This window comes from Embiotoca jacksoni, unplaced genomic scaffold, assembly GCF_022577435.1.
Source record: "Embiotoca jacksoni isolate LCO1_2020_lvr unplaced genomic scaffold, fEmbJac1.0.p SCAF_27, whole genome shotgun sequence".
In the NCBI taxonomy this organism is placed as follows: Eukaryota; Metazoa; Chordata; class Actinopteri; family Embiotocidae; genus Embiotoca; species Embiotoca jacksoni.
In genome coordinates, this window is record NW_027185378.1 from 3480756 (window position 1) to 3500633 (window position 19878).

Sequence of the window (19878 nt, forward strand, 5' to 3'; positions counted from 1 at the left end):
GGCACATTCTCTGTATTTATAGCTCAGGATAGACCCACTGTAGACTGAATCCTGTCACTGTCCAACAAGAAATGCTGACTTTATATATATAAAAAAAAAAAAGATACCTCCTCAGGGGCCCCTTGAAGCCTTGGCCCCTGAACCTGTGCCCACCCCCCACACCCCCCCCCCCCCCCCCCCCCCCCCCCCCCGCAGCTCTTAAGACCGGCATGTTTTCATAAATCCAGCGTGCAGTTCACGCGGTCGTACCCAGAGGGCGCTGCTGCCCCTCGGATCCCCGCTCCCTCACCCTGGCACTGTAATGATGTGACGTCTGTGGTTTTGATCACATTATAACCTTTATGTTTCATCTTCAGGTGTATAAGCATTCTTGTACAGAACACATCTGGTCTTTTAACAGCATCAAGCTGTCAAACAGTTAAATTGTATTTTACAAAAGACACAACGTTTCTGAGGCCGTCCTTTGAAGTGCAAAACAACTCTGCTTCGGACAAGATTTCTACTTTTTTTTTTTTGCATTTTTTTTTTTTTTTGCATTTAGAATCATAACACTACATAAAGTTTGCTCCTCGTGTGACATTGCTGCTCGGACCATAGTAACAACATTGTAATATAGACTTGCAATTACACAATTTGAAGCAGTCCCTACTTGTTCCAGTTGTGGAGCTCAGCTTGATTACATAACCACAGATCGCTGTGTTAATGTTGTTTCTACAGCAGCCGCAGCGCCTCGGACACAAGCGTCCGAGCAAATAACGTTAAATCGGTATTTAAATAGAAAAATAACATTAAATTAAATTAGATAAAACAACAGCTCCTTTGCTTTTAAAATAGTCTCTCAAAGAACTAACCAGGCCATTTAGTGTGACGTTACTCAAGTGTCTTTTAATGCTACATTACTTAGAAGGCTGGGAGGCGACGATGGACCTAATTTTCCGTCAGCAGTCCGGAGCGGCTCACGCGTAGAACACGAGCTCGGGGATCTGTCCTCCCTGTACTCCCGTCCCGTTGGTGCTGTCGGAGGAGCACTGGAATTGAAATGTCACCTTGCCACACTGCACCTCCGTCATGCCCTCCTGGCCGAAGTAGCTCAGCTCGTTCCCGTCCAGCACGGCGCTCACCGTGTAGAAGGCGTCCTGCTCCACCTGAACCGGATGCTCGAACCACACCGGAAACGTACTGCTCGACCCGTCCGACAGGAAGTTTGTCACGTTCTGCGCCAGGGTCACCCCCTGTCTCTTGAGCTCGATCTTGACGCTGTACTCGGCTTTGCCGCCGCTCGACCCGTACAGACCCAGACCGGCGATAAAGATCCTCTTGTCCACCGCGAACTGGATGCTGTCGCACCGGCCGCGGTAGCGCCACTGATTGCTCCGGTACGCCGAGGACTGGAAGCGGTGGCACCTCTGAGGAGCCAAGCCCTTCCTGGCGGTCGGAGGGAAGTCCAGCTCTGGCTTTTTAGCCGCGGTGTACCACAGGAACACGTTGTGCGTCTCCTCCAGCGTCAGGATATCGGACTGCGCCGCCCCGTTAGCAAACTCCTCCAGGCTCATGGAGGGGATGCGCACCAGGAACAGCGCCTTCCCCAGGACATCTCTTTTGTTGCGGGTGGTGGGCCCCAAACCTTGTCGATGGCACTCCGCCGTCGCCCAGTTCATAACCGCCTCGAACACCACCACCTCCTTGGTGTTGAGGGTCTCCCTCCGCAAAATGATGTCCAGCGTCTGCAGGTCGATCTCACAGAAGCCCTCCGAGCCCAGCGCCAGCTCGGCCTGAGCGTCGATCACCTCCCAGCAGCGCTGCGTCAGCTCGGGCTCCTCGAACAGGCGGCTCTGGGAGAGCAGCACGCAGGCGTTCTTGGCCTCCAGGCTCGTTTCCAGAAAGGTGACGCAGGCCTTTGCCAGTGCGGGGACAATGTACTTCTTGGCAGCATACAGGGTGGCCAGCACCGTGTCCGCCTCCAGGTCAATCTCGTCGCTGTACATGTACCTGGGAGAAGGAAGAGAGACGTAAATACACCGAAATCTAACTTACTGGCACTGATGGAGTAAGACGCCATATGAGGAACATCACAATCTCATTAACTGACTTTGGCTCCTCATTTCTCATCTAATTTCCATTCCATTAAAGGAGTCGAGCAAAAAGCAAAATGGAAAAAAAAAAAAAGATCTTTTTTTTTTTTTTCCTTCCCTGAGGATCGTACAGTGACTCTACCCATCCTACCAGTCCAAGATGCCATCTGAGCCAATGCTACTGAATTGAGCAACAAAGGCACGTTATTTATAACTACCAGTGTGCACATAAGAAAACTGTCAGGCTGAGGATGAGGAAAAGGAAAGATAAATGTTTCGAGTTGAACAAAGAGCGCTGAGAAAACCGGCAATTAGAGGCACTGTGCTGCTGCCACTGCTCTCTGGCGCTCCCAGCATTTTGGCATTCACCTCTGCTTAGCTTTGGATGAGTAATAATATGCTTTGAAGTGACACTGACTGCGCCTGTCATCTCCGCTTCTCGGTTGGCCGTGTGAGGGACGGCGAGTGGCTTACTTCAGCAGAATTAGAAAAGCAGCAGGTTCCACATCTGGGATATGGATCTCGGACTCCTCCTCCGCCAGATCGCCGTAAAACATGGCACAGAAGACCGAGCTTCCCACGGCCAGCACATACTGTGGAGGGGAAGGGGAGGAGGAGACGGATGCGTCAGAGACACATGAACCACAACCTTTTTTTTTTTTTTTTTTTCTTTTCTTTTCTTTTCTTCTTTAAGTTCAGTACAAGAGCAGGAACAGTCACACGGGCACTGGCGCAGGGACGTAGATTTACATTTTGAAGCACAGAAACGTCATTTACCTTGTGTGCTGGAACCTTCTGCGAACACCCCAAGGGCCCGACGATGAAGTGGACATCGGCCATCAGCTCATTGTTAAACATCAAGGCATTCCTGCAAAGCAGAGCAGGTTTACACGAATAAGCCTCAAGTATTGTATAACGTCAAGTCCTCCCACACGCCGTTTGCCTGGAGACACTGGTTATTTTCATAGGTTTGGGGAGGTTGTAGGAAGCCTGCACAAAAAGCCACTCATTGTTTTCTCAATTCATTGTTGGTCTTTCCAGTTAATTGCGATCTACAAGTCCTCCGAGGGCATGGGGGCATTTTCAAATGTCTTGTTTTGGCAAATCAAGTCCAAACTGAGAGGTTATCAATAAATAAACTGATCATTTACGGAGATGAAATCATAGTGATTTATGGTTAAAAAAAACAACAACAGCTGAATTCATATTTGTTATTTCATATTTGTATAGTAGGCCATGCAAGCAGAACTATATTTGTTTTATAGAAACTTAAAGAGTAGTTGTGTCGCAATAATAACCAGGTCCTGCAGAAATACTTTCCTCCAAAATAAAAGCAAATAAAACGAGTGTATCTGATGCCCACTAGCGACAGCAGTGACTTTAGTGCACTTTGTTGCTGTTCCTTATCTCCTCCATATTAATTACAGTTGGCTGTCCTTTACTCGGTCGTGACTTTTAAAGTATTTCATGGTCCTTTCGGCCCCCCCCCCCCACCCCACATTTATGATTCCTCCCTTCGGTCTCTCCAGATAATGTGGTCCCGAGCATGCCGGAGTTACCTCTCTCTGAGCGTCGGGTGGCTGCACTGCCAGCTGGGTGGGTCGACGTTGTTGTTGTTGATGTTCTGCTGGGTGGTCGGGGTGGTCGCCGCGCTGCTGCTGCTGCTGGCCTGGCACACCTGCACCTCCTTGGTCTTCTCCGTGTCCGCTACCGTAGTGCCGTTGGCCAGGTTGCTGTTGTTGGTGTTGGCGGCGGGGTACAACTCCGCAGCCATCTTCCTCTGCTGCTGCTGCTGCTGCTGCTGCTGCTTCTTCTTACTCGACAGGGACAGAGTCAGGATCTCATAACATACCGGCAGCCTGCCCGGGAGCTTGCCGACCTTCTTGGACTTTTTCAGTGTTTCTGGCAGTAGGAGTAGATAAGTCAAACACCTCATGATCCGGCCATGATGGAGCAACCTGCAGTCTGCCGTTGGCATCGGCACAACCAACCGACCTTCTTCCGCGTTATTACCCGGGGAATTGACTCGCTTCGGGGGTCGAAATGAACTCGGTGATAGGGGGGTGTGTGTGGGGAGGAGGGGGGGTTCCCTCCGCGGAGAATTCCTGGTTTTCTGAGTGGACTCCGGCTCCTACTGCGCCGCTTTAAAACGGCATCGACCTCGAAGTTTACACGACAACATATAAATATCCGTCCAGGCCCGGTGGAGTCCGGTTCCTCCTCCGTTTCCAACTTCCACCACGAACACTTTGGGCTCCTTTTTTTTTTTTTTTTTTTTTTTCCTGGCGGTCAGCTCATCTTCTCCGGACGGAGAAATGTCCACGAAGCGTCGCTTGTTTTCCCTTTTTCAGTGAGTGGGTAATCCGGATAGTCGCAGCTGGGATTCAAGTCCTTCCTCTTTTTTTTTTTTTTTTTTCCACCCCGCCTCTGCGTTAATCCTCACAGATATTTCTCCTTCTTTTCCCCCAACTGGCTGTCGACCGAGTCCCGGCCAGCTGCGATGTTCCGTCGCGTCCGTACGCGTCCGAGGTAAATAGTCATTTGTCGGGAGTTTTTAAGGTCTGCTCTATTTTTTCTGATTTTTTTTTTTTTTTTTTTTTTATTTCGTCGTGATCTCGTCGGCCGCCCAGGGCTCACTGAGGACCAATCAGATTCACGCTCAGCGCCGACGTCAGGGGGGCAGAAGCGCCTCCCTCGGCAGCTCCGCAGAGGGCGTCACGGCCTGAGCCCGCCTCCTCTGCATGGACGGAGCGCGAGACAATGGGGCCCGGGGCTCACGGGTAAAAGGGCCCCCACACTACCCTCTGTATAGGGACGACCCTCAGAGTTAAAGTGGACGACCAACGTGTCTTTGTGGTTGTTGTTCGTCTCTGTGGATGTTTTGTGTCTTTGTAATCATCTTTTTATGTGTTTGGGACAGTGTTGTGACTCTTTGTGGTCGTTTTTTGGTCCATTTATGGTTGTTTTGTGGGTCTTTTTTAGGCATTTTGCATCGGTTTTGGTCATTTTCTATCTCTGTGTTGGTTTTGTGTCTATGGATTTATTTTATGTGCCGTATTGGTTGTGTTGTTTTGGTTAATTTTTCATCTGCATTGGATCATTTTGTCTTTTTGTTGTGGCTTTGTGTTGGTTTATAGTCATTTTGTATCTCTTTGTGTTTGTTTTGTGTCTCTTTTTAGTCATTTTACATCTGTTTTCTGTCATTTTGTTTTTTGTTGTTGTGGTTTTCTGTCTGGATTGAGTCATTTTGCATCTATTTTTGGTGGTTTTGTGTCTCTTTGGGATTGTTTTGCATCCCTTCACAGTTGTTTTGCATCTTTTAACTGAACTGAGGGATGTTCCAACAGTAAATACGAAGTCTCTTCATACCAAGTCACACCCTGGGCCCCTCTGATGCCTCAGGACTTTGGACTTCTGCCCAGTAGTAGGCCTGTTCAGATAATCTATCCGTGGTTGAATAAATAGAAATTTAAAAAGAAGGTCGGTTAAATCTGACCCTCCAGCCCGGGATAATGAGGAGCCTCAATAACAAAGGAAATACCAGAGAACTAATAAACCTCTTTACATCTGAATTTACACCTCCGTTTACACCAGTCTGTCTTGATATGTGCTGTGATTTGAAGTCACTGCAATTTATCTTAAACTATATAGGAGAAACATAATATTCTGCATATTAATGAGGACAAGTCAATTGCCCTTTTTGTGATAGTAGCCGTAAATGTTTTGAGTTGCATTATTTTAACCGTAAACCCAGAGAAAAAGAAACATTATTTACACGGCAATACAATACAAATACACACATAAGCAAAAGTCAGTGCATTCTTTGCCCCTTTATAATTGTGTGAATCTGTGATACAGCCATTGTAATTACCGATTATTGATGATGTATCTTCATTCGGTTTACTGAATAAGTGAACAACATGAAATCTTATCTGAGTATTTCGCTTCGTTTGAGTTGGACACAAGAATTTAATTTAGTAATCTAAAAACATGATTAGGTTTTTGGTCCCATATATTCAACAGAGAAAAAAAAATCATTACAGGAGAGAAAAACTCAGACTGATTTCTACTCCCACAATAACCCAAAATATAGACCAGAATGCATTTCAGTTTCGGGTTTTGAGGGAAGGGCGCAGCTACCTCACGACTGAGTGATAACGCTTTAATGCTATTCATGCGGCCCTGCTCCCGCATTTGATTGAATGGAGAAAGTTCGCGGCCCTTCTCGGAGGGTGGTCGAAGTAATTTTGGGGAATGTAGGCGAGGCAAGTTGAGGGTACACGAAAAAAGGTAAACTGCAGCACTCCATCACTGAATGACTCCTGGACTGTTTGAGCATCGCACATTGATTATATTCAGCTGTGAAAGAGGATTTGAGGTTTGATTTTTTTTTTCTTAAACAACCTCTTTTCTCAGGCTATGTTTTTTTTTTGCATTTACTGAAACTCCAGTAAAACTTGGAACAGCGATGGCCGGCTCTGCAGACGTATCATTACACGGTGCAGAGGGGGGAAGGAGGGAGGGAGGGATCAGCCTGGATCTGATTACCAGCTGGCTCTACCAGCTTTCCACTGGACTGCTCTTTAAACGGAGCCACTGACTTCAAAGATATTCAACTCCACTGTCATAGCGGGGACACGAAACTCGACTTTTTTGGTCTGCGGGCTACAAAAGAAACAAGATTTCTCCTAACATCAGCATTTAATTAGGTTTCGTAAAATGATCAAATCTATTAGTAAAACATACTAAAAGCAAACTGGCCACCTGCCGGGCTGTTTTATGGCAAAAGCAGGTGGTTCTGATATGTTTTACCTTTTTTTTTCTTTTTTTTTTTTTAAAGCATAATCCAAAGTATTTTCCATAAAGTTTATGATAGGCGACACCGTTCAAGCCTCTCGGAGATGTTTGGGCTACAGAAAGTTTAAGAAGCGAGCTTTTAATTGGACGGTTGCCAATTCAAATCCTTTCGCCAGCTGAGGAAATCTGGATGGGAGACGCTGAATGAGAAACAGCCTGCTTGGAGGTGCACTCGAGCTAAATGCTAATCCTCCTGTTCTCCAGTGGAGCTAATTGGCAGCCAGTTTTGGGAGGACTGGTTTTACTGGGAAGCTCACAGGTGGTAGTCAGTTTAATTCTGTGCGCGTTTCAGACATGATTTCGGTCATTTTCTTTGTGTGGAAAGTGGGAAAGTTTGCAGGGTCGGGTATTTTTGTGCTTTTGGTTTGTTTACCGCTCAGACTTACTGGGGCCTGTAAACAGAAGTCGCGCGGGCACACGAGCCGCCTGTTTATTGGACGGCGTTTTTGGCTAAACTATGATTTCTGAGAGGTTTTTGGCAGCCGGGTCGGGAGAGACAAACAGATCTAAAACCAGACCCTGAAACTTCAGCATGACGGACTCGTACGCTGTCGTTACCGCAGTTTATCCTCTCCAATCAATCATACAAAACAAAAACGATGAACGTAATCACTGCGCAACCATAAACTGTGTCGTGCCCTTTGCTGCCGTTGCATCAAATTACATGCAGTTTGAAAACAAACTTGACACACGTAGGCGCTCATTTACTGCTCCTTATATAATATAATCAATAATTTACTTCATAATTAACAGTCAAATTAAAATTTCAGGCACCGATGAATCACCAACATTTAGTATTTCACAGCTGAGCAGCTGCGATTTTTCTGGGCAGTATAACGTGGATAAATCCTAAGACAATCTGTAAACAGGTAGCAGCCTGAGGGTTAATATAGAGCACAACATGGTCCTAATAATTCAGGCATTAGTTATTCGATGTCATCTGAGATGAGAGAGAATAAATATCTCTGCCATCACATGTTGGATCTTTGTTTTATTTGCATCTTGAACTAGATATACATCAAAGGTGGATATATTTCAACATGATCTCCTTTATTGTTGCTGCAATGTTGTGAGTTATCTGCACAGATCCGGACGTCTTTCTTTTAAGCTGTTTGAATCGGTTTGAAGCGTTTCCTCCTTTAAATGCTTCGTGACACCGTTTGCACCCCCCCCCCCCGATGGTCATCTTGAACTTCTCTCGGACCATCCGACTCAAACCTAAAATATCTCCGTACAAAGCTCCTGCAGCGGACCTGTTGATCCAGCTGTAATTTCTGGAGTCCTTCCACGTGTTGTTGTTTTAGTCCAGCACCCCGAAAACACAAGCGCGGTCACGGTCATAATTTTGGCATCGATTTTTGGTTCCGAAGTATCGGTTCTCCTCACATCTCTACTTACTGTGGGAGTTTTTGACACTGTACTGTAAATAGATTTGCATCTAGATCGTCTCAACAACCCGTCACTTCCTCCCTGGCCAGTCTTCCTTCTGATGACCGAAACCCCCCTCCCCCCTCTCTCTCCACCAGACCCGTGCCTGTATATCCCCCGTTTCTCCCAGATGCTGGAGTTTGGCGAGAAGAACCACGAAGTCTCCATGACGGCGATGCGGCTGGTGCAGAGGATGAAGAGGGACTGGATGCACACGGGACGAAGGCCGTCGGGACTCTGTGGAGCAGGTAAACACGAGACCAGAACACTGTGTGCCTGCGCGGCGGGTGATCATCTTTATTTTTAGGCGAGTTGTGCTGGAAGCAGCCTGAAGTCTGAGGAAGGAAGGTGATTAACGCTCTCTGCTCAGAGGCCCTTCATCAAGAGACTTTAATCTTTGATACTCAGAAAGCTGCTCAGTGGTCAGAAGTATGTGACACTTTATGGTAGAAGTTCATTATAACGCTGCCAAAGGGGGATTTTAATCAGCTTAATAAAAGGAGATTGTTAATGAAAAGGGTACAAAGAAATAAATCTGTAAACAGCTAAATAGCATCTTCCTTTTTGTTTTTGGTAACACAGCTTTTATATGGACCGCATTAACATGAGACATCTGGCATTTATCTCCTGACTGGTGTATCTTGATGGTAGACTGTAGTTTTTAATTAATGTCCAAGATGACAGAGACATATGTGCACTTAAGCTGTGTTGCCCTTTAATAGTTTCAGATCCTCACAGTTTATTTCCTTCTACCTGTCAGAGCTAAATTTCTGACTTCAAGGTTACTACGAATAGAAATGTTCTTCCCGCGTTATCTAAGCAGAGCTGACAGATGTCTGTCAACTCAAGGTGTGCATTTAAAAAGTCTGAAATTTGAAGGCTGCAAACAAATTCACCTCAACTCAGTTGTTTTATGGGTTTTTGGCAAGCTGCACCGTTTCTGAATACTGAAAATGTCCTCATGTAAGCTATTGTGACAAAATAAAACACAAGGCATGGACGTTTCAAGGATACCGAAACATTGAAACCCTGTTCTGGAAATAATTAAATCTTTGAAATTTTGTCTTTTTGAAGGTGTGAAATGTTCCCAAAATTCCGTTTTTTAACTTCTTAAATTCACTTTTAGATGTCTATTTAAAGTCTTACCTGTTTATCTGGTGAGGAATTAAACCAACCTGCCCTAAAACTATTTACTAAAACATTTGTGCTCTTTGACAGTCTTCAGTAGCAGCAAATATGTAGGAAACATGAATAAAACCTGTTTTCCGGCTCATTGCCAGCAGCTCCAGTCATCTTACCTACAGCTCCCCTTGACTTCTGATCTCTTCCTGTAGGAAGCAGCAGAAAAGAGAATCTCCTTACACACATCAATAATGTAACTCATGCACGTTAACCAGAGGCCGAGCGAGGTTTGATCACCTGCAGGTGCAGCTGCTGCGCCCCGACGTTCACCTGCTTCCCTCACAGTTTCTGCAGCCAAAAGTATTCAGGCCTTTTTACTGCTATCTGCCAACGCTACCTGCAGGTGAACCCGTCTGAACCCTCCACAGCCGACCCGTCGTCCTCTTCATGCGAGAACCGCGCGGCAGTTTTTTTTATTTTTTATTTTTATGTGAAGCAGCTGAGCTCAAAGCTCTCCCTTCCTTGTTGCCTCTTGCTCGGTGTCAACCCGAATCCGCTCAGCTTTGATGCGTTAGCAGCTAAGACGTCCTGAAATCGAATCACCGGCTTCCTCTGCTCGCTGCATGTTTACGCTCACGGTTTCAATTTTCAGCTTTCTCTGTTCCTCTGCTGCATTGCCTGAATAATTAATTGCTTATCATAAATCATTGAGAGAGATCCTCTCAGATGGAGCGAGGAAAAAAAAAAGTTTGTTCCTAAATATGATGCAAATATCACCGTTGATGGACGAGAAAACGCACGTCTGCAGAAAGTTCCTCTCAAGAAAAGAAGCGGGCTTAAATTACACCTCCTGATGATTTCAAGGACAACAGGAGGGTTTTGTATATAAAGGAGATAAACGGCAAAGTAAACTGCGTTTAGAGAGGGAGAGCCGGCAACTTTGAAGTCCCGAGGTTTCGAGGTGATGGCGATGAAATGTTTGAGAAAGTCCCCGGTGGAGCTAAAAGCCACCGTTTCCCTCTTAAAGGCTGTTAGAAGTGTGAGCATGTGGAAGCAGGAGCATGCATCTATCTTTTAACAGGCTCCTTCAGCGGAGGCAACTAATGACGGTTATATAACTGTTCCCCTTCAAGGCTCGCGCTGCAATTCGTTGCATAATATTAGTGTTGTTGTTACTCCCTCCTTCTTTTTTTTTTTCTTTCTAAAAACTGTGTGCGCGTGTGTGTGTGTGCGTGCGCGTGTGTGTGTGTGGAGGTGGACTGTTGGCTCGGCAGGCGGCGGTGCCCCCGCCGGGTTGGCTCCCTCCTTCAGTCTTTAAGGTGCGCAGAGACGCCTTACAAACCAAACACAATGTTGGAGTGTTCAATCACGTCTTTGCTGGTGCTATAATGTGGACGTTCACTGTTTTATATGCAGGTATTTTCTGCTATTTCTTGTGGGTCAAATCTCTTAATATTGTTGCTGTTTGTTTTCGGTTTCCAGCTCTTCTCGTCGCCGCTCGTATACACGATTTCCGCCGTACCACCAAAGAAGTCGTCAGCGTCGTGAAAGTGTGTGAATCTACGCTTAGGAAACGGTGGGTGGTGAAAGATTTTGATTTTGAGAACTTGTTGGAAGCTTCCTCACATGGGTGTCGTGTGTTTTTTGTGAGCAGGAGATTAACTAATCACTTTTTTGAAACTGCTAGGATCCTACATTTTTCCTCCAGTGATTGACTTTTCTGTTAAATCTTCATTTGTTTGTGCTTTTTTTAAAAAATTTTTTATTTAAAATTGCCTCTTGATGAACTTCTGCTTTAGATTGACGGAGTTTGAGGAGACGCCCACCAGCCACCTGACCATCGAGGAGTTCATGAAGGTGGATCTGGACCAGGAGTGCGACCCGCCCTGCTTCACAGCCGGACTGATGAAGAAAAAAGCCCAGCAGGTATCCGTCTGGAAAAACAACTTCGCCTGAGGTTCAAGAAATTAATGTCAGAAAAAAAAAATACACATTCAATTCTGATAAACTCCGCAGCTCCTAAAATGACAAATTTCTCCCTATGAGGAATATAAAAAATGTATCTCGTATTATCTTGATGATTACACGCAGCCCTCAGGCGTCCTCAAATAATTAATGACGGGTATTAACCTCTAAACTAAAACAGTCAGAGATCACTGTTCTGCGCACTCAGTGTCAGATGGTGGGAGCATCGCTGCTAAAATGCTAAACTGACACTATCAAGCCTCCAGCCACTTAACATTAATGTCATGTCAGACTTTTCCCTTTTCCCACAAAGAAGAGATGATGTGCAGTCAGATTTTAGTGCAGAATTTTAAACGGTTCACTATCTAAAAATAATTTAGAATTTGTAGATTATGCATTAAATTAAACCTCCAAAAATGACAAGATTAAGAAACGAATCAGAAAACTATTTTCAACCATAAATGATAAAACATTTGATGGTTCCAGGCGGTCAAATAGGAGAACTTTCTACTTTTCCGAGTCTTACATTTTAGTAAACTGACTACATTGTGACTTTTAGACTGTTGATGGAACAAAACACAACATTTAAAGATATTATTTTGAGTTCTGATCACTTTTTTTTGTTTGTTTTATCATTAAGCCCACTTCAGACCAAAGCTTTGCAATAAGATGATATGAAACTTGCAAACTTCCAATTCTTCCATCTGCAACACTTTGAAACCTGCAGTGAGTGACAAAGAGCAGTTTGTATGTTGATCTTAACTCATAAGTGATACATCATACAGACATGGCTGCTCCTCCAATAAATCGAAGATCGTCTCATCCTTCAGTCCAAAACTCCACCATTTTGACCAGCTGACTTTGCCACAAGCTGATTGGCTGTTAAAAGAAGGCGACACCGTCGGCTGGTTTGAGTCGAGCAGAGACGGCCCGATTCAGACTGCTGCAACTTTTTCTGCAATGTTGTAAAATTGTTTTGTTTTGTCTCGAAGCGTTGGTCTGAACTGGGCTTTAGGACAAGCAAAGGAATCAATGATGAAAATACCTGAAAAAGTTGCTGCGCTGGACTTGGCTTTCGTTAGAGATGGTGTCCATGACAACTGGATTAAAGTCCCTCCTCCATAGTTGGTGTCGCGTGACTCGAGTACAAAGTGTCTGTCTCGCAAAAACGGCGACAAACTCCGTCCTGTGATGAAAGTTCATGAAATGTGATCAAAAGTTTGAGAAAGTTTAATTTTCATATAAATCCAATTTTCACATCCTTTTAAAGGAGGAGAATCTTCCAAGTAATGAGCTGAAGTTTTTCATGACTAAGTGGGAAAAAGTTAAATTTGGAAGTAAAAGGTTTCAGATATAAAGAGTAAATTAAAATAGAATCATTTTAACTATTCCAACACATAATGAGTGCTGTTCTTCCGTATCATGTTCGTCCCTGGAGAGAAATCTCTTCGGAGAGTAAAAGTTGTTTGCTGCCAGCCACCCACAGTCCTCGTGGTTTCATCTTTCATTCTGACATGTTTTAAAATCCCTCCTTTGTCTCCCTCGCTGCAGCTTGAGATCGAGCTGAAGAAGAAGATAGATGACGTTGAAGGTATGAATGCGACATCCTTGTCCGTTTGCCATCGCATCAGAAACAACTCTTTTCTTTTTCAGTTTATAAATTGAATTCTTTAGTTTTTTTTTACTTGGGAGTTAAACTAATTTAAAGTCAAAAGACAAACTTTCGTGACACTCTCTTGTTTTTCCTTCGACGTGTCTCCGTTTGGCTGACCTTGACTGAATGCAGGTCATTGTTGGATGTGGTTAAAGAAAAGAACACAACAAAGCCAACAAAGAGAGTACACAGAGAAGAAAGAGCTTTTTTACACGATTTAGTTTCTGCACAACCTGCAATTAACCGTACATTATGTTCCAGTACTAACTTATTATAGTTCAATTATGGACCTGAGGGAGATGTAATTGAAAGGGTTAGCAAAGTCTCGGAGGGACAAAAAAAGCACCGCTCTGCATGTATCCACTTCAGGGAACAGTTTCTCCATCTGCTCCATTTTCAAGAACCATTTTAGTTTTTTGTTGTTGTATTTGTCCACGTTTATTTTTTGATTTTCTATCTGACAGATGAAATTCAAGTATACCAGGATGAGATCAACGCAGAGCTTCAGAACAGCAGACCCAAACTGAGAGGAGTGTACGCCGCCTACACCAAACAAAGTGAGTGATTTGGGCAGCTGTCCTGGAGGGTGAAGGGCCCACGTTAAAGTCCTGGCAGAGAAAGTACGACTTTCTCAAGGTTCAGGAACGTTTGGGGCGGAGCTTGTAGCGCTCGACTATTGCTCTAACAGGCTTGCAGTTTCTGCAGGATTTTTACACTTCGGGCATTTTAAAAACAGGTTCTTTTTCTTGGAATTCATGGCTGAAAATATATTCACAAACACAATAATGGTGCAAAAATGCATGTGTAATTACAGCCATGCAACACATCCTTAGAGATTTGTACTGCACACTTTAAGGTGAACTACGTGACTGTTTAATATTCAGGGTTTGGTGAGTAAGTGAACAGGGGAGTGAATTTGGACAATAGTTTATATAATACTTCTTTAATAAGGACAATAAAGGAGAACTGTTGAATTTCCAGGATTTTTTTATACCAAATTTGATACAAAATAACTAATCAATCAAATGAATATATTTCAACATGAGCTCTTTTATGACAAACTGCTGCACACACACACACACACACACACACACACACACACACACACACACTGCGTCCTGCGACACCATCTGGCTTTAAGTTGTCCCTGATCTTCTGACTCAAAATATTTCCATACAATCATGCTGCTTTTTTTTTTATTCCTCAAATCTCAGCAGACATGTCGCTGCAACTCCTGCCTCCATTATTGTAAACCAGTATCTCCAGTGCAGCATCCACAGACACTAAGAAAACAAGTCAAGGTCACTTTTTCCTGATAAAACAAGATGTCTTTTTGCCGCCACCTCTAGATGATTTGACAGTTGTTCCTCTCACCGTCTTGTCACTTATATTTTCTGGGCTGTAATGATCTTTACTGCCTCATTTAGCTGCTGTTGCTGCGACAGACATAAGAATGATAATTTCATAACATGAGATGTGAGCTCTAAAATGAACACGGCAACCAGCTGTTGACTCGGTTGAGCGGGACGCCCGAAACACAGACATCACAGGGGAAACTCCGCCATATTAATGTGCGATGCTGCTTTTATTTGTCACTCTGTCAGTCAGCCAGACGGGATGAAAACTCCGTGCTGCTGTTTGTGTCGCCTTTCTTCACTAGGGCACCCACCTAGTTTTTCTCGCAGCGGGGCTGTCACTGATTTCAGGCGTGTTGCTCCTCCGGCTGCTTTCAGATCCGCCAGCGGTTCGTTTCTTCTCAGACCGACTTGATTTTTCTGAAGTCTGAGAAGGGGACATTTTTAAATTACGGCTAATCAAAGTACCACATTTTAATTCAGAAACCAGAACGACCACGACTCCGACCCAAATTATTTTGTCAGAATGTGAATGATTTATCATCATTTCCATTCCCGCTGATTCGGGAAACAGAATTATTTCTCTGCTCTCGTGGCATTTTATATCCACATCTCGTCCATTTTTCACCGCTGCTGTGGCTCTCGGTGTGTTTTCTTTATTCACTGAATTATTTTAAACTGGAAAACTATAACTATGATGTACAATTATGCGGCCTTATTAATCCTCAGGGAACACAGAGGAGTCATGAACTGCATAATAAGGTGCAATAAAGTAAAGGTGAGCTCAAATGTACTGTTGGTAATCTAGAAATTTATGCATTCTCACGAGGACACGTTTTTGTTCACGGTGACTCAGTCGGCTATAAACCTGCCTGTCACCATATTCTGACATTTTATAGAGAAAACAATTATCTGATCTGATTTTTTGGGTGTGTTGTTGATGTACAACATTTTTCATCATAATTTAACGAGCTAAATCCCACTTAAGTTAGCGACCAGGCCTGGTTGGTAACATTACCAGTTCGGAAAAGTTTTTAAAGAAAAATCATTTGTGAAACGAGTATCTTGAATTCAGTTTAGGACACCAAGTTCTTTCATTTCCTTCTGCAAACTAGTCCAGGTGTCTGCAGAAGAAAACATGAAAGGTTTCTCTCCAGACAGCAGATTATAATGTTGTAAACAGCGTCAAAAGAGCCTCTACTCACACTAGTGAAGCATGAACTGTGATTTCAAACTTTTATTTTTGTATTTTCCCATTAGTAAAATGCAGTGTCGTGTCTAGATTTCTGTTTATATATCCATTGGTGGCTGTTTAAGTTGACATCAGGTTATTAACTGTGAGTTCAGGGATGTTGAGGAGCCTGTAAGAGGTCCTGGTTTAAGTGTGAACTTGTTAAATCACACAACCTGTTGATTTTATGTCCCATATTAGTAGGAGAAGTCGTTTGTTTCAGTTTTTACTGTATAACAGCTGAATTCAAACTTCGTAGCCCTTCCTGACCTCTGGTGTTCCTGCCTCTTGGATCACCCTGAAAAGCGATAAATCAAACGCCACCTAACTCCGTACATCTCGCCGTCTTTCCCCAGACTTTGAAAACGACGCGTCGTCCCAGCTGGACGACTTTGAGGAGCCAGAGGAGGAGGACGTGCTTCAGGCTGTGGCGAATCACTTCGAGAAAGACGTCGAGGAGCTCACACTGGAGGCTCTGATCAAACTGGAGCAGAAGAGGCCATACGAGGAGGAAGAGGACGAGGAGGAGGAGGGGGGCGTCCCGAAGAGGAAAGCCCCGTCGCTGGCCTCCATCCTGGGGCCGATGCCCACGTCAGCCACTCTGGGCCTCAACGATTCCATCAACACCTGCATCACAGACGGGAAGGAGAACGGTGAGTACAACCTCGTTTAAAAACATTATCAGATTAAATCTGTTTGCTGTCACATTACCAGAAATCAGATTAATCAGATCGGAAGCATTTTTTGATTTGTCACACATCAGTTTGCTAATTTCTGGAGCACATTAATCTCATTTATTTGTTTCTCTCTGTGTGCACGTTTTTTTTTTAGATTTGTTTTCTGGCTTTGTAATAACTGATGTGTCAACAGAGTGATCCAAGCTACATAAATAAGAGATTAATCAATCTTGACTACACAGACAGCACGCAGATACAAACAATCTGAAGAGTCTGGTGCTTTTAAGACGACGTGTCTGATGTTCATAAAAGCAGCCGTACCTCTGCGGATGATCTGATTTTTGACACCGTTCGTCTTTCACTGTTTCTCGTAGCTTCTGTGTCGCCATAATAATCTCTAATCACGTTAGAGAACGCCCTCTCGGGTCTAATTGTCGTAGTTAACTGAGCTGTGTGCGAAATCTGTCGTTCCTTTTTTGTTTTACCCTTCTGGTGCTCCACAGACATGAAGGGAATGAGTGGGAGATGTTCGGGGGACGTGTTAGCTCAATTTCTTAACCCTTCAAGCCACTGATGCGGATTTTTGGCCAAAAATTTGCAAGTTGTTTTGCTTATTTGAGGCGTTTTGCAGAAACTATATCTTCTTGATTTATTCACCAATTTTCAGTCTTTTTTTTTTTACATCTTGTCTTCTCTCGATTCGCCTACTTCTCTACTTTGTTCTCAGCATGAAACCGTTCCTGAAATCTTTGTGGCATTTTTATTCCAAAAAATGAGCATAAAGAAGGTGAATAAAGATGCAATTTAAAGTTAAAAGAGTTCGCTACGACCCACATCTGTCGGTCAAAGTTGAAATTTTACTGGAGAAAAGTTCATGGATGGACATGCTGATTGCAGCGAGTCAAAGTACCCAATTTTGTTTCAGGAAACAGATGTTGGCATCTAGCGGCCGACATTGAATCCGGTTGGTAAAGCTGCAGCAGCTTTTTCCTGTGATCAAGATATTGATGTCAAACTGCCTGAGGTGACAGACTTCTGATGAATAACTTTTAAAGTCTGGCTGGTTTTTGTTTACGTGCAGTCAGGTGACGCGAACCGCAACACAAAACAGATGAAACTCGATCAGAAAACAAACCGGAGGAGCGATCACACCCTCTGTCAGCGTGACTTATTATCTGCTTCAGAAATAAAACAACTACAGGGATCCATCATACGTGGCCTGTAATTACCTAATTACAGGAGTAGGGTGCTCCGCCCCCCCCCTCCTGCCCTCCTCTTCGGGTCGTGTGGAGGTGGTGATGGATGTGAAGTAACGGTGGTGTGCGGCTACATCTGTCCTGATGAGGAAACCTGTGCTTTTATGGCTTCTGAGTGGGGGGGGGGGGGGAGGCTGGGGGTGGGAGGTCAAGTGTGTTTTGATGGATGGGGGTAGGGGTGGGGAGATGGGTGCTGATGTTTGGACAGCCTCCTGTAACCTAAAGGTCACAGATATGAATCCCAGCAGACGCCTTTTTGTGTCCATAAATATTGATTTGAAGTGTTGTTTTTTTGGGTTTTTTTTTTTTTACACTCATTTCCCTGAACACCACTTAAGAGCAGGAGGAAGTGGATCCCCTTTAGAGCTTTGTAATGTCAGCTGTCGGTAGCGCCAAAGAGGACGGAGAACTCTCTGTAATTTATATTATATATTAACAATATCGGTGTAACGTACTTCGGTTTAAGAGAGACGGTTAACTTTATTGATTATCGATAGATGGACGTAAGTTTAAGAAAGTAAAATGTGATTTCTTTAGCTGCTGCTGTGTGCAGATGTTGTGATTGTTTTGTTTCAGAGTTTTTCACGGTATGATGACCATCTCAGAATATCAGCTAAATTCTTGCCGTTGGAAGGGCTCTAAACAAATTTCAAAAAGTTGATGTCAGCACCTCGAGCTGTAAATGAGCCACGAATATGGAAAATTATTTCAATTTATAATCTTTATTTTAAATTATAATTTTGTAATCGATGCGTAAACAATCACATTCACACTTTTGTTCGGTGTTGAAGTTATAAACGGGACACACGCTTTTAATCTGCGGAGGGATTCTTGAAGATGTTTGATGTGTTTCCTCCTTCGGAGACACTCTTGCTTCCACATTGTTTTGCAAACTGGAGATCCGTCCTCGAGGACAAACTCGCGTTCATTTTTAAGATGTCCAAAGTTATCCCACGTTGTTTTTAATCACTTTTTTCGGGGTTGGAGATGGTGATGTGATCAGTTTAATTTCTCTCCGTTGCGGAGTTTTGACGGGCAGCCGAGGAGGAGAGGAGTGTGGCAACCACAAGGCGAGCATCTCTGTTCGTCCTGTGTTTGTTTTTTTTACACGGGTAATAATACCGTGTTACTGGTATACCGCTGTACAGACAACATATGACCCATAAATAAGAAATGAGATGTGGGAAATGAAAAGTTGAGGTTTTCCTTTTTGGAAACACCTCCTGCGGTTTGTCAGTTCTGACCTTTAAGATTTTGTTGGTCCATGTCTCCTTTTAAAAGAGCTCTTTGCCTTCCCTCTTTAAAACATTTAAATGATGTTATTCTCCGCCATGTTACATCAGTTTTTATGGAGGTTATTATCCAAAACTGTAAAACCGTCCATGTCTCAGGTCAAACCAACCGTTAACCTGATGAAAGCGTTCCCCCTGTGATGCCTCTGACCTCATGTCGTCATGGGAATACGCGGCAGGGGCGATGTTTGGAGTGAGAGGAGCCACAATGAATCACAGCTCTCTGACTCATTGGCTCTTGTGTGAAGCGTAAAATGTGTCTCCGTTTGTTTTATTGGTTTTGTTCCGCAGTGACGTTAGTTTGACTCATCCTTCATGTGAGACGAGGCTCATCGTATGTGGCCATGAATGACAAAATCAGCAGTAAAGATGAGAAATCGTTGTGATCGAAGGGGGGTTCAGTTGTCGGCTGGTGGGACTGGAGGTTGACCTCATCTGCAGGCTGCGGGATTAGACGGGAGTCAGTCTGTGTGTCTTTTCTTTTTGGGTTTAAATTTGATTATTTACAGTTTTACAAACCAATGTTTGTGGCAGCAAGCAGATTTCTGCTTCACATTACTCAATCAATTTTCATGCCAAAGAAGGAACGAGTCTTTAGTTTCTTTTATGTCTTTTCTTCCACTACATGTGACCTTTCCAACACAAAATCATCTAAGTCAGAATAATAAAGAATATGAGAATGAGTTTCACCCAAACGGCAACCAACAGTGACGTCACCCGTTGGTTTGTGAACGGCAAGACTCGAGTTTGGATATTGGCCTGCGCCATCTTGCTAGTTCGGAGCAGGAAGTGACCATATTTGGACGAGTTGGGGGAGGAGCCAGCAGTGGAGCTGACTGGATCTGATTGGAAACCCAACGATACCACGTCCCGGCCACCGATAGCTTCAAATTTCATGAGAAGTTGAATGGGAGTCTATGGAGTCGGAGGCGTTTTGGAGCCGACCTCTAGTGGCACTCGGTGGTATTG

General features: G+C 44.1%; 2 protein-coding genes across 3 annotated transcripts in view; one reads left to right on the forward strand and one right to left on the reverse strand.

Annotated features, from left to right (window-relative positions):
- LOC138205128 (transcription factor IIIB 90 kDa subunit-like) overlaps nucleotides 1–19878 on the forward strand; it is a 94439-nt gene that overhangs the window by 21639 nt on the left and 52922 nt on the right. Inside the window, exons 7-12 of one of the 2 annotated variants that reach the window (XM_069160846.1) lie at nucleotides 8456–8605; nucleotides 10962–11055; nucleotides 11279–11405; nucleotides 12996–13035; nucleotides 13563–13655; nucleotides 16041–16337. In XM_069160846.1, the coding sequence (XP_069016947.1) occupies nucleotides 8456–8605; nucleotides 10962–11055; nucleotides 11279–11405; nucleotides 12996–13035; nucleotides 13563–13655; nucleotides 16041–16337 (801 nt within the window). The remainder of the gene's footprint in view (nucleotides 1–8455; nucleotides 8606–10961; nucleotides 11056–11278; nucleotides 11406–12995; nucleotides 13036–13562; nucleotides 13656–16040; nucleotides 16338–19878) is intronic. The other variant, XM_069160847.1, reaches the window with a different exon arrangement.
- Nucleotides 537–4663, reverse strand: LOC138205130 (BTB/POZ domain-containing protein 6-B-like). The gene is made up of 4 exons (XM_069160848.1): nucleotides 3632–4663; nucleotides 2850–2940; nucleotides 2547–2665; nucleotides 537–1989 (listed from the first exon to the last, which is right to left on the reverse strand). Exons 1-4 carry the CDS (start codon nucleotides 4048–4050, stop codon nucleotides 957–959), a joined length of 1662 nt encoding a protein of 553 aa, XP_069016949.1. The 5' UTR covers nucleotides 4051–4663; the 3' UTR covers nucleotides 537–956.

Coding starts and splice junctions, on each gene's coding strand:
- LOC138205130 (XM_069160848.1), bottom strand. CDS start 4,050: ATGCCAACGGCAGACTGCAGGTTGCTCCATCATGGCCGGATCATGAGG. Junction 2,941..3,631: donor CACCCGACGCTCAGAGAGAG/GTAACTCCGGCA, acceptor TCTGCTTTGCAG/GAATGCCTTGATGTTTAACA. Junction 2,666..2,849: donor AGAAGGTTCCAGCACACAAG/GTAAATGACGTT, acceptor TCCCCTCCACAG/TATGTGCTGGCCGTGGGAAG.